The sequence below is a fragment of the Taurulus bubalis genome (assembly GCF_910589615.1).
Source record: "Taurulus bubalis genome assembly, chromosome: 4".
Lineage (NCBI taxonomy): Eukaryota > Metazoa > Chordata > Actinopteri > Perciformes > Cottidae > Taurulus > Taurulus bubalis.
This window is the reverse complement of record NC_136592.1, coordinates 25,836,295-25,849,137: the sequence shown is the minus strand read 5'-3', so window position 1 is coordinate 25,849,137 and position 12,843 is coordinate 25,836,295. Positions and strand designations below refer to the sequence as shown.

The 12,843-nt window shown below is 41.1% G+C and overlaps 1 protein-coding gene across 1 annotated transcript; it reads right to left on the bottom strand.

The window, feature by feature from the left end:
- Window positions 1–4,582: 4,582 nt before the first annotated feature.
- slc67a1 (solute carrier family 67 member 1) lies at window positions 4,583–12,458 on the bottom strand. The gene is made up of 11 exons (XM_079217137.1): window positions 12,335–12,458; window positions 12,023–12,235; window positions 10,891–10,988; window positions 10,579–10,724; window positions 9,756–9,888; window positions 9,234–9,346; window positions 7,170–7,280; window positions 6,675–6,775; window positions 6,463–6,564; window positions 5,765–5,885; window positions 4,583–5,510 (listed from the first exon to the last, which is right to left on the bottom strand). Exons 2-11 carry the CDS (start codon window positions 12,185–12,187, stop codon window positions 5,323–5,325), a joined length of 1,278 nt encoding a protein of 425 aa, XP_079073263.1. The 5' UTR covers window positions 12,188–12,235; window positions 12,335–12,458; the 3' UTR covers window positions 4,583–5,322.
- Between the last annotated feature and the right edge of the window lie 385 nt (window positions 12,459–12,843).

The window sequence follows — 12,843 nt, the reverse complement described above, 5'->3', positions numbered from 1 at the left end:
TACAAATCAACTTGTTCCGAGATCCTTTCGAAGCACATTGTGTCAGGATGTCGACTGTGGAATTATCTCACCACATACTAGACGTAATAAGAAAAGTGTATACTTTTAGGGGTTTCAGAGTATAATAAAGTTAACATTATTAAATTCAGTTTTACCACATCAAAGCTTTGATATTCAACACCTCAACATAAACTCTAATGTAACTGATTGTAATCCGACTGGCCCATATGAATCCTCAGTTGCGTCATGCACGGTGGCCCTAAACTGACCAGTATGACCAATAATGGTCAGATTTATCTTTTGAAGAACACAGATGCTGCTCCATATGAGTCATGCAAATAACATGCAGAGCTTACAGCCACTAATTCAAACAGATGCCTTCCCTGACACACACGTTTTTCCCGCCTTTTACTAATACATCATATTGTTATCTAATCCGCTCAGCCATGATTAAAATGATATCCACATCCTCCCTTTTCAACCATATTATCTTTGAATATTCAAATCTCCGAAGGTTTTAATCCCGAACAATTAATTTCCGCAGAGCATTATGTACATTATAGAGGAACCTCATCTATGTTCCCTGGTTTGCTGTAAGATAATCGGCTAACATGCAGCAGCTCCTGTGTATTAATTCAAATTGTGTAAAGAACCAATATGGCCCTAAAACCAGGGGGAGGGGATGGAAGATCCCTTCTTACGCAGCGGGGGGTCCCGTTGCCCTCTGAGGTCGCGCAGTGGTCATTTATTGTTCTGTTGTGGAGTGTGATGCTGCAGAGAGGAGCGTCAGAGGAGGATTAGCGAGCGGTGGCACATGTCAGGGAGTGAGAGTGTGGACTAGACGGGGCGTCGTGGAGCTCAGCGCCGCTGACACACGACCGAGCACGCTTCACAGATACGGAGGCTGTGTATTAAGATGTCTGGTGATTCATCCACACGTGCAGCCTCACCTGCAGGCCGGCCATGGGCGGATTATGAGACAATGGGCCCCTAATGCTAAGGGCCCCAAAGCCTCTTCTACTGTACATAGGAGCAAGACACACAGCATTTATATATGCTTAGCCTGTTTTTGTTGATGTTTTGTGTCTCTTTGTGCTCATTTTGTGTATTTTTGTAGTTGTTTTGGTGGTTATTAATCTTCTTGTTTTCCCCCTTATTAATCGTTGTTGTGTGTCACTTTGTAATTGCTTTGTTTTCTTTGTAATAATTTTTTTTGCCCCTTTTTTGTGCTCACTGTGTGTCTCTTTGTAGTTTTAGTTCCCGTGCAGCCTTACAGTAAACATTTAGTATCATTATATGCTAAAAAAATATTGATATTTAGATGGGGAAGTTGTTTAGTAAGCCACTTTGTATGTCCAATTCTAAATGAACAACCAACCAAATATTGAGTATTCCTCATGCAGCAATCTGTGACCTGAACCGCCTTTACTTTTTCCCTGTTCGTGCATCCTGGTAGCAAAGCAGTCAAACAATATTTTCCAGAAGATATGCTTCTTCTTTAGTCAATACAGCTGTCAACAAAAGCCATGTTACAACTAATGTACATACATGAAGCATCTTTTTAGGCATTGAGTTTTTATTTGTTTTTGGTTTAGCTAGAATATACCCACCAAACGTAGGTTACTCTCGCATCCAGAGATGGTTGTTTAAAATGTTTGAAATATGTACATAATGCACCACACTTTTTCCGCAAAGGTACAAAGGTAGTTAGGGTTTGGGTGTAAACAATAAAAGGCACCAAAATGATTTTAAAAAGTCTTGGAATTTTGGAAAGAGACAAATATATTTCAGAGAAACTTTATAAGGGACATTCCCAGGACATGAATTCAAATTAATGATGCCTATTAATACTGCAGAATAAAACTCTATTTGAAAGTTTCACATTGAAGCTCCTCAAAGGAGGAACCCTTTGTATCAGTAGCTTTGTAGACCTTTGCTCAGGTTGAAGCTGGCTGGTGCTCTGATGGGAGTTACGCCGTATAGGTCACCAAACCTAATGCTCCCATGAGAAGGATTGTTGGAAGTTGTTGTAGTTTAAAAGGTGCAATACAACAGTGAAGGAGATCAAGCATCTGTAAACACGTAGAATAAGTAAAGCGTGGATACGTAGTCTTTGATAACGTTCACGCAAACTTTAAATGTTTTGCCTTATTTCCTAAAAGGCTCTCTTGCGTGTTTGCAGGATGCTTTCACTTGTGTTTCATGGACACAAGCCTCACTGCTCGGAATTGGACCATCACACTGCTGATTTCCATACCATGGAAATGACCATGAAATACAGGAGAGCTAAATTCACCTGCATGCTCTCCTTCGGTACTTCCACCGTGCTGTAGTTAAACAAAGAGTGTTTTTCTCCATCTTGGATTTGTGCAGCCAGCGCCCTGAGAGAGGTTTGCAGCCAGTCGGGCCGCTGCCATGTAATCTGGACGGGAACTCGAGCTGTCCCTCACCAGGCCGCTGAGGCCCCACTCATTATCTTATCTCCCATTGTAACCCGCTGTAATTCACCCTCTCATGATTGATGATGTCGCTGTCTGATTACACCAAGACAAAACCCCCCTAAGATCACCTTTCGTCCCTGTGGCCAACTCCACGAGCTCCACGAGGTCCGCAGGAGAGGACGACGGGGGGTTGGTGGCCATGCTGAGCTGCTGTCACACGCACGTCAGGTGTGCATTATTTCTGAGCAAGAATCAGCACAAAAGCCTCTCGTGCTTTTTGGCAAATTAATGTAATTCAGGGATATTTCTTTATGTAATCGATACGAAGTCCCACTTTCTTGGGGAAGAATAAAAACGTTTGGGTGACTCGTGTTTGGTTGATTAGGATCTCAATGTTCGAGATGTGAGGAACAAGACAAAGTGTTCCTGATAAGGAGCTTCCTGTGGTGCAGCACAAACAGAAATAAGAAAGCCGTGGTATAAAACATTTAGGCGGAAGGCTCCTCTGCTTCAGATCATGTCCCTGGACAAATCAGATAGGTAACCTGTGCTCTTTTTAAGTGGGACAGTGAGCCTCGTCTCTCTATGCGGCAGGTGGAGACAGATGCCTCATTATCCATGCCACGGGGGACAAAACAAGCCCAGGGCCCGATGCCCCCTCCTCCCACCCCCGCGCTGGCGTTCAGTTTCCTTTGCACCAGCACGGGGCAACCTTGGACTGACGCCGGGCCGCGCTCATCTCTGACCTCAGTGAGCGCAGGTCGCTCGCAGAGTCACATTAAACTTTCAGAGAACCCAAAGGTCCCCGTCAGGAGTGTTAACAGCAGCATTGTCCCGGCTCCCCCTGACTCAAAGGGCCAAGTGTAACAGGGCACCCCCTCCCGTGGTCAGGGCCGCCCCCCCTGGGTCCACAGATACAGTGACACCCTTCAAATCCATCTGCAGCTCCTTTGAGTCTCTGTGAGTCAGTTAGAGGGACAGAAGTAGAAGATTCAAGAGCAAGTGGCTTGTTTATTTTTTTACAAAGTGTAAAAAGCCAGCAGAGCTGCATCGGCTGAACATCGTCTGTTGGACTCAGACTATGGAGAAGTCTGTGAGTGTCGGTGTGGGATCAAGCTCAGATGATGGGATTGCCACTGAAACGGCTGATCACATTAAAGGTGCAGTCTGCATAGACAGACTATCGCGCTCTCCCAGCTAAGAGTTACTCAAAATAACCTTCAGATTGGATCGCTTTGAATTCTTTGAGGATAAAATGAACTTGACATTGGAGGGCTGTGCAGAAATGAAATATTTAAAGTGAAATAAGTTCGTCCCTCTTCAATTGAATGCAAAGAAACATGTTTTAAGATGAACTAAAGCATCTGTTTACTTACTGCAAGCAAAATTAAGTTTGAACTGATATCTTATGGTTATATTTACTTATTTCTTAAAGTATGTAAAAAATTAAATGATTTTACACAATTATGTCTCAATAATTAATTCCAAAAAATGTATGCAATACCTTGATTTAATATCTAATATATCCATCTGATATGGCCGATTGCTTTGCTTCAAAATGTCTCCTAAAGAAAACACTGAAAATAAACGAACACGGGTTTATGGGTATATATGTTGCAGTTTTTTAGATGTAATCTGAATGGCACAGCCTCTGTTTGTGTGGCTGCTTTCATCGGATATTTGGCTCAACAAACTGGCATAGAAATCACAGACATCTGTTGAAGGTGTAGCCTGGCCCATAATAATTTTTTAACACCACTCACCCCCTACTGTTAAAATAAGATCATATTTATCCCGGATTGCTGGTCATAATATTTCAAAAACAGAGTACTTTGTTGAAACAATGAAACCACCTGCCGCAGATTTTCTGACATCACTTCAACACGCGGCAGCTTAGCACCCGAGGTAGAAGACAACAGTAAATAAATATGACAGAACAACTGAGACTGCGATTAACAATAAAGGATTGTGTTTGTCCTCCACACAGTACGTCATTTGTTTTTCTGCACTGGTGATTTAATATCCGTTAATACATATTGCCGCCATTACTGTTTGGAGTAATTACATCCTTTATTTCAGTAAAAGTTTCAATATAACAATCTAAAAGTACTCCATTACAAGTAAAAAAAAATACCCTCTGCAACTGATACATCATTATAAATTGCATTAATAGATTATTGTACATAAATGCATGAGTAGCATTTTACTGTTGGTGGAGGTAGTTCATCCACTTTGCAGGTAATTCAGTTCACTGGTTCCAAATCTGGGGATCGGGCCCCTCCAAAGAGTCAGCAGATAAATCTGAAGGGTCACGAGATGAATAATGTGGGAGGAACAAAGAAGTGGCTGAAATATACATACAATCTTCATTATATTTATATACTCTATCAAATACATATCTGTATCTGGCACAGATTCATACCATTCAATGTGAAGGGAAGTCTGAAAGACTTTACTGCCTTTAGATGAATTAATGCATAAATCCTTTTTTTAAAGATATAATGAAAAATAATGTCTAATAAGAAAATAAACTTTCATTATAAATTGCTCTGATATAACTATGTTCAATTAGCAGGGATGTTGATTGGTCTAATATTGATTCACTTTCAATGATGATTAATTAAATCTCAATAGCAGTAAACAGATATTTAAAGTGTAACTAATATGAATGTGAATGTTGAACCCTGGAAAATAAACGTCTCATCTGGTAGAATAAAAGATGTGCTGCCATCTAGTGGTTCAGTTTTGAATCTCCACCACAGATTAAACGGCAACAAGTCTGACGGATGGCTTCCTAAAATCAAACATTGAAATTCGATCCACTCTTTTGGTTTGTGGACAAATTGGAAATGAAAAGATGCTTTTTAAAAACCGAACGATTTCATTCCTGATGCTCGGCCGTCCTCCTGAGGTGACGCTGCAGCAGATGCCCAAACACGGCGACATTCACCACAAACTGGATCAAGCCGATAGAGGAAATGCCGTAGTTCACATACAAGAAGCCGCCAACAGTCGGCCCGACTGTGCGAAGCAGAGATTGGACAGACGCACACAGTCCCATCATCGTGCCTGTGTTCAAGAGCAAAGTGGGTTCATCAAACAATTGAATTACAATAACTTTACTAATTCTCAGTATCTAGTATGATGCAGTCTTCTTCGCTTTTGGGTAGTTTTGTAAAGTTACACTTCTTTCCCTCCTTTTGATTAAAGCATCTGTAATCAGATGCAGCCACGCATCACGGGATCACAATGCAGCTTCGTGTAACGGTGGTTGTGTGGTTGTTTGTGAATGTCGTGCGAGTAGAAAAGCAGGACGCCGTCACCTGTGTCGGAGGACGGCACGCTCTTGGTGAGCATGCTGTCTGTGATGACGTTAAACACACTGAGAGAAAACATCATCGGGAAGACGATGAGGCAGAACTGGAACACATCCTGCATGTAAGCCTGCAGAAATAAATACACACACAAGTATCTGAGCAGGGGGATTATTTTCATTATGAACAAATGAGCACACCTGAGACAAAAGAAAGACTTATTGTCGATGTGCAAACGTTTGAAATAGGTATTTTCATTGCAATGAAAAGGAGAAATGCAAGAAATCCTAAGATTTGAGAAGCTGAGACCAAGAAATATGTGTGTCGGCATGGTTCTATCGATGATGATGTCATTCACCCACTTCAGTCCAGACTGAAATATCTTACTACTCTTGGATTGAATGCCATGAACGTTTACATACACATTCATGTTCCCCAGAGGATGAAGCTCAACGACTACGGCGATTTCCTGTCTTTTACTCGAGCGCCACCAGTAAGTTCACAATTGTGGCATAAAGTAAAACGTTTCAACAACTATTGAACGGTTGGCGAATAAACACAACAAGAAAGAAGAGGGGAGAACATTTAAAAAAAAAAATGAAATAAATAAAAAATAGGACAAGGAAAAACAGAAAGAACAGTTGTTTTATCGAGCTGAAACAAAGCTGATTGTTAGCGATTCTGAAAAGTGTTTTTTTTGTGTGTACCTGAGCCAGTCCCACCAAAGAAGAAACGCCAATGGCCAGAAGCAGCAGCGAGTTCTCCGAGTATCTCGCGGTGAGCCGACCGACCACTCCTCCCTGAATAACCTGCACACACATCCGGGCTTCACTGAACCTCGTCTTGCAGGCTAGAATCCTCATGCAGCACTGAACATATGAATCAGCTCGTCTTGTATTGCAATCTGTGTAACACTCACCATTGAGGCAATGCCAAAGTACGCCATCAGATAGCCGTTTTGCTCGGGTGTTAGCTTGAAGAAGTCCAACGCAATGATGGAGAACATCACCTGAAAAATGCCTGAAAAAAAAAGCACGTCGTCTGTTTGATTTGGAGTCGTTTAAATGTGACTTTATTGAACCCAGACCGAGCCGACAGTTATTATGTCTTATTGTTTTTCTTACATGGTCCAGCTGGATCTATAAAAGAGGGCTTTGAGTGGGTGGCACACACATCGCACATCAGGCCACTATAAACAGCCATATTGATTACTGATTGCCTATATTGCGCAACAGACAAATTATGGGGGAACTGTACACGTAACTCACACAGAATGTGTTTTCTGAGCAAAAGCAAGATATATTGACACAATTTGTTAATTTGCATTGAATAAACTTGGGATGGAAAGCGATAAAATACTGTGGGGAATATATTCTTGTGTAAAAACCAACCCTCTTCTCACATAAACTCTCACCTGATGGCAAACCAGCAATTATCTTCACGAGAAACGTCCGCTTCACACCAGGAAACTTCAGCAGTCTGGTGATCTCGCCCACGTTGAATATTGACTTGCTTTTGTTCTCACCTGCAGCAAATTCAAGAATAATAGAACAATTGAATGAGCACAAGTCTTGTGCATGTACAACGTGTGTTACTAACATTATATTAAAATGTTAAAAAAGCATTTGTTGATGAATTGTCTTACACACTTTACATTATCTTACAAATGAAGGCACAGAATGTGTAGGATTTAACCATGCAAGTCACATTTGCACTGTAAAAATCACAAAGAACTGGATCAGTATCAATTCATGTCAGTTTAATTGTATAATAAATGTCTCAATGGACAAAGACCCGGCAGGGTCCAGTCTTCAGGCGTTTTGGGGACGTATGCCAGAGGAGAGGCTAGCTGGATTTGTCTCTAGATGACCGCTTGGTTATTTTGGTCCTCATGGCCGCCTTGTTCCTCGATTTGCGGGGCCCCTTTTTGACGTGTGCTCTTTCCACCCCCAGTTGTTCAGTCTGACCTCTGTACATGTTCCTCTCCGCCGTTACGGCCTTGAGCTTCTCTCTCTGGTCTCTGACTGTCGCCTGGCACTGCTGCAGCCGCGCCGCGACCTCCGTCAGTTTCTCCTTCAGCTCCTCACACAGCTTCTGTGCTTTCCTCAGCTCCTCAGCCCGGACGAGCATCTCTTTCTGGAGAGACTCGAACTGCCGGGTAGTCGCCTCCTGGCTGGGCCTTCTGATCACGTGATCAGATCTTTGCTGAAATATCGCATTTTTTTTCCCAAAGTGATCCTCAACGGCGAGACACTTTTTGCTCTCTTTGAGCTTCTCCTTGTGCGCGTGGAGCTCTTCCTCACACTTTCGGAGCTCCCGCCTCCAGCCCTCTGCGTCGCTATCCATGATGCTCCTGTGCCTCTCAAGTTTCTGGTTCTCCAGCTTGAGGAGATGGATTTCCTTCGTCTGCCTTTTGCACTGACCGTCCTTCTTGTTCACGCTCGACAGCTGGTGGCTGATCTTTTCTCGCAACCCCGAGCACTCTTTTTTGCAGCGCAGCAGCGCGCCATGCAGGCCGTCTCTCTCTTTGTTCGCATGGTCCAGACATTCCTTCAGGTGCTGCTGCTCGGCCCTTTGGTTGACGGCACGCTGCTTCGCTGACCGCAGCTCCTTCCTCACGGACTCCAGCTCCTCCCTGAGGGCATCATTCTGCCTGCTCTCCCTCCTCAGCTCCTTTCCCTGGAACCCCATCTTCTTACTGAGCACCAACAATTCATGTTTGCAGTGCAACAGTTGGTTCCTCTGGTGTTCTCGGTCTCTGTTCACCTTGTTGATTCTTTGATTCTTCTCTGCCTTAAACTGCTCAGCATCGTTCATGAAAAGCTCCAATTTCAAATTGAGGACCTCGTTTTCCATCTCTACAGCCTTGTTTTTCTTCTCCGTGCAGAGATCGGGAGGACTTGATGACATGACACAATCATGATGAGCTGTCACATCAATGTCAAATTTCTCAGAGCTCTTCATGTTTTCAGTAGATTTCTACAGTCTGACCCTCAGATTTTAAACGTAAAGGTTTAGACTTTCTTGTCACCTTGGGATTGGAAAAAGAATCCTCTTATCATATCATAACATTCCACCAGAATGTGATGCCAATAGGGATGTTGAAAATGATTGATAACATTGACGCCTTTCAGCCACTAGATGTCCCACTCTCCCTCCTCCGCTTCGATTGCATTCACTTCTCAACAAGTGGATGCAGTTTGGACATGTATGTTCGTAGGAGTGAGCTTAACTTCTAGTGCAGCTATGCTGTGTTTCTGTAGCTTATGTTGTGTATTCAAGGACATTTTTATGATTAAAAAAAATGCTTTAAAATAAGTCTTAAAAAACACAGACATTATTTTTACTGCGAAAAGAGATGGCTGGCTTACCCCCACCTACATAATGCCTGTGTGGCATTAGCCTGAAAATATCAACATCAATAGAAATTCCCAAACAGGTGAGAACAATAGGTGAGGCAGGCGGAAGTGTGTCTTACTGTCTTTGTTGGCTCCTGAAGCTTGAGATTTGGTCGTTTTTGGGATAAACTTTAAAACCAACAGTAAACTGAAGGCGCTCCCCACAGCGCCAAAATATGCAGTAAATGTCTCCCTGGGAATTAAAAGCAGTGTTAGGTGCACAAATACATTGGCCCTTTAAGGTGTACTGTAAATATAATATATACAGTGCATTTACAATTTTACACACACACAAAAAACATTCATATCATGAGAATTTGTGTTGCATTTCCAGTTAGTAGTTAGTAGTTAAAACTTTAAACACAACATTGATACTATCCCTTATGAAGTGGTTAGCAAATAGTTGCTTATTCTCACGCCCAGCAGATATGGAGCAACATTATTATACATTGACTCTGTTATTAGCTCTGCTTTTGTCTCCACTAGCTCCTGATTAAAATCTCCCGGCTCTTCCGCTTCCTTGTGTTCCGTTCTGCAGCTCAATCACTCAATGTTACTCAATGTGACTCATTCTCCAACAACACACACAGAGTTAAACTCACCCAAAGCGTGTGTTAAGATGGCCGCCCAATGTGGAGCCAGTTATCATGCCGAAGCCAAAACACAGCCCAAGTTTGGATAAAGCATCGGCCCGTTTCTCAGGCGCCGAAAGGTCCGCAACGACCATCTGAGACGCTGCAGACAGGGGAGGGAGGAGGAAATAAAAGCAAGTGAAACGGAAAATAAAATTAGGATAAAATGGTATTTGATTGGGGAGTTTAGGTCATACAATAGAGAATGGTGTTTAATGCACTATTTTAGTGTTTCACTTGATTTAACCATAGAATATGGGTATGATAATGATGTGAAATTGTGTAAACAGTTGTCCTTATTACTGATTATCTGCTGATATTAAATCCCAATCTATCTTTCTTACATCATGATAACATTATACAATAAAAATAGTATGTTTTTCTTTGTTATCTTTTATTTCTTAGGTATGAAAGACGGCTTCTTAGACTAATCACAGTACATTTTTCATTTTAATGTGTATTGTTTTACAACAGTGTTAAGGATTGTTAGCCCAAAAAACATGAGATTTTGAGAATAAATAAAAAGAATATGAAGAGAAATAATCAACAATATTCTTGAAACAAATCATACTGTAACTTTGATGGGTTTTTTTCTGGTAATGGTATGACTTTAATCTCAAAATCTCAGATGTTGTAATACTCGTAATTGCAGACTTAGTTTCGCCACAAAGTGCGAAAGGAATAAATAATAACTAAATAACAATAAATGATTAAACTAGATCAAATGTGAATCTAGGTTTGAGGTTTAAAATGTCAAACTGAGTGAGCAGGATTGAAGATGAGTCGTGCTTACCAGTTACAACATGCATGAAGACTGTGGGGAGTTTGTGGATGAAGAGCATGGCCGGATTCTCTGCTATCGCCAGCAGCAGAAAGAAAACCACTGTGGCAGAACACGCCAGAGACAAAGCTGCTTGGGCTCCGAAAATATCTGCAAACCTGCGAACAACAACAAAACTCACAAACCACAAGTTTTCTACTGAACAGAGCATAGTTTATGTCACTGTTATGAGAACAGCAGCCTCTGAGAACATAATGACCTTCATGCACTGCTGTAAAATAAGCGAAAACTTTTTTTGATTTGTCAAAATTGTCTTTTACTAACCTTCCAAACATAGGACCCCCAAGCAGCTGGATTACACCGACTGTGGTTTGTAAATAACCAAACCACAAGGTGTCGAAGCCAAGTTTCTTTGCCAAATACTACAGAGATACATAATAAAAAAAATACATCTTTAAATTCACACAAACGTATGTGGTGAGGTTGACATGCTTAGAGAAGCTATTCTCTTGAAACCAGACCACCTTTACTAATCAACACATCCAAATTGAGACTTTAATTGCGCATCTCATGATTATTTTACTGCAGGGCACAAAGGAAATCAGTTGACTCAAATTACATTTTGAATTTCCTCTTCTTTTTTTTAAAGCAAAATATATCAAGTATTTTCATTTCAAAATATAATAAAAGTATAACAAATGTAAAGTATACATATGCAGAATGGCCACTACAATTATATAATGTTATTGAATGGTGGTTATTGATGCATCAATATGCAGGCTATGTTGCTTTAATGTTGTTTTTGTTTGTTTGTTTGTTTTATACCATATATAGGCTACTTCTGTGTGAACTCCACCAATGTATCAATAGGTCTTATCCTTATACATAATAAAGCATAATAATGTAGTAGTTGATTCGATTTTGTATTATTAATTAAAGTAACTTAATGTATCAAAAAGTGTCGGACTAGTGGAAATAACACGTATAATATGTGCCTTCAAAATAGTGGAGTAGATAAAGTAGCAGAACATGGAAATACTCATGTAAAGTACAGTACTTGAGTAAATATATACTGTGTTACTTTCCACTGCTTAAGTGTAGTTTAGAGAATATTCACAGTGTATAAGTACTTTTACTTAGTAAAGGATCGGAATACTTCTTCCGCCACTGAAGAGCATTATATATAACAATGTAGTAAGTCAATCTATCCGCAATTATAATGTAATTATTATTATGCTAAAATGGTATAATTGAGCATTTATTCAAGCACATTTATGAATGCAGGGCTACTCTTAACGTGTCCTAATACACGTGATCACTCGCACACAATAAATACTACAGGCAATTTCTCATCGTCAATAAGAAAGTAATATCCTGCGTTTCCGGAAGCGTTTTCACATTCATGGCCAGCTCGGAAATCTTAGCTTCGTACTGTTGACGTAACAGAAATACTCACAGGGGTGACAGAAAACTGTAAAAACATCCACGTAATATCCAAAGCAACGATGATGTAAACCACGTAAATTATTTTCGTCCTCTTCCGTTGCTCTGGCTCGTTATCCCGGGTGGGAGGTGAAGCCCCGGGAGACGGGTCCTCGGTTGCTTCTCCCTTTCCACTCATTTTGCTTCTTGCAGAAAACACGGGTTATACAGTGACGGTAATGTCCGGCTGCAAACAGGAGAATCAAACTGATAAAAGGGTTACGGTGACAAATACTTGTCCGGTACAACACCCTTTGAGCCGGTGAACTCTCACAAACTAGCTGACCTGATGTTAGACGTTATAGTTGCACTTTGGAGCCAAGCAGTGAGGCGACATGGAGGCGTTACCGAAGCAGATGTTGCCGACTAGTTAACTAGTTACAATTAAGTATACCGTTAATCCAAAATATTTGTATTGCATTGTTCACCGAAACAGCTGGACCTCACACTGTATAAACACACCTTCAGCTCTCTGCAGCTAGAAAGGGTGTATGTTTCACCCCTGTACGCAAACGTCTCTTCAACAAGATCCTGGAGATTATTTTTTTTACAGTGATGCATTCAAAAGCTCCTACTTAAATTGTACTTTACCAACTTATCGCTCATTTTAATGGTCGTGGGTGAAACAGTATAGTCACTGTATTGTTTGGTTTGTATTTTATTGCATTGTATTTGATTTATTGTGGTTTTACGATGCAAAGCTGTACATTTTATTCACGCTGTGTGGCAGAGTTGAAAATTAAACGCTGTGAGGCTTAAAGCAAAGTCACTGCCAGACCGTGTAACAAAGGTTGT

Excerpts from the sequence above, each read along its gene's own strand:
- slc67a1 (XM_079217137.1), bottom strand. The coding sequence starts at position 12,187 with ATGAGTGGAAAGGGAGAAGCAACCGAGGACCCGTCTCCCGGGGCTTCA. Across the intron at positions 6,776-7,169 it reads AATTGCTGGTTTGCCATCAG|GCATTTTTCAGGTGATGTTC; the intron begins GTGAGAGTTTAT and ends TTTTTTTTTCAG. Across the intron at positions 5,886-6,462 it reads CTTTGGTGGGACTGGCTCAG|GCTTACATGCAGGATGTGTT; the intron begins GTACACACAAAA and ends TTATTTCTGCAG.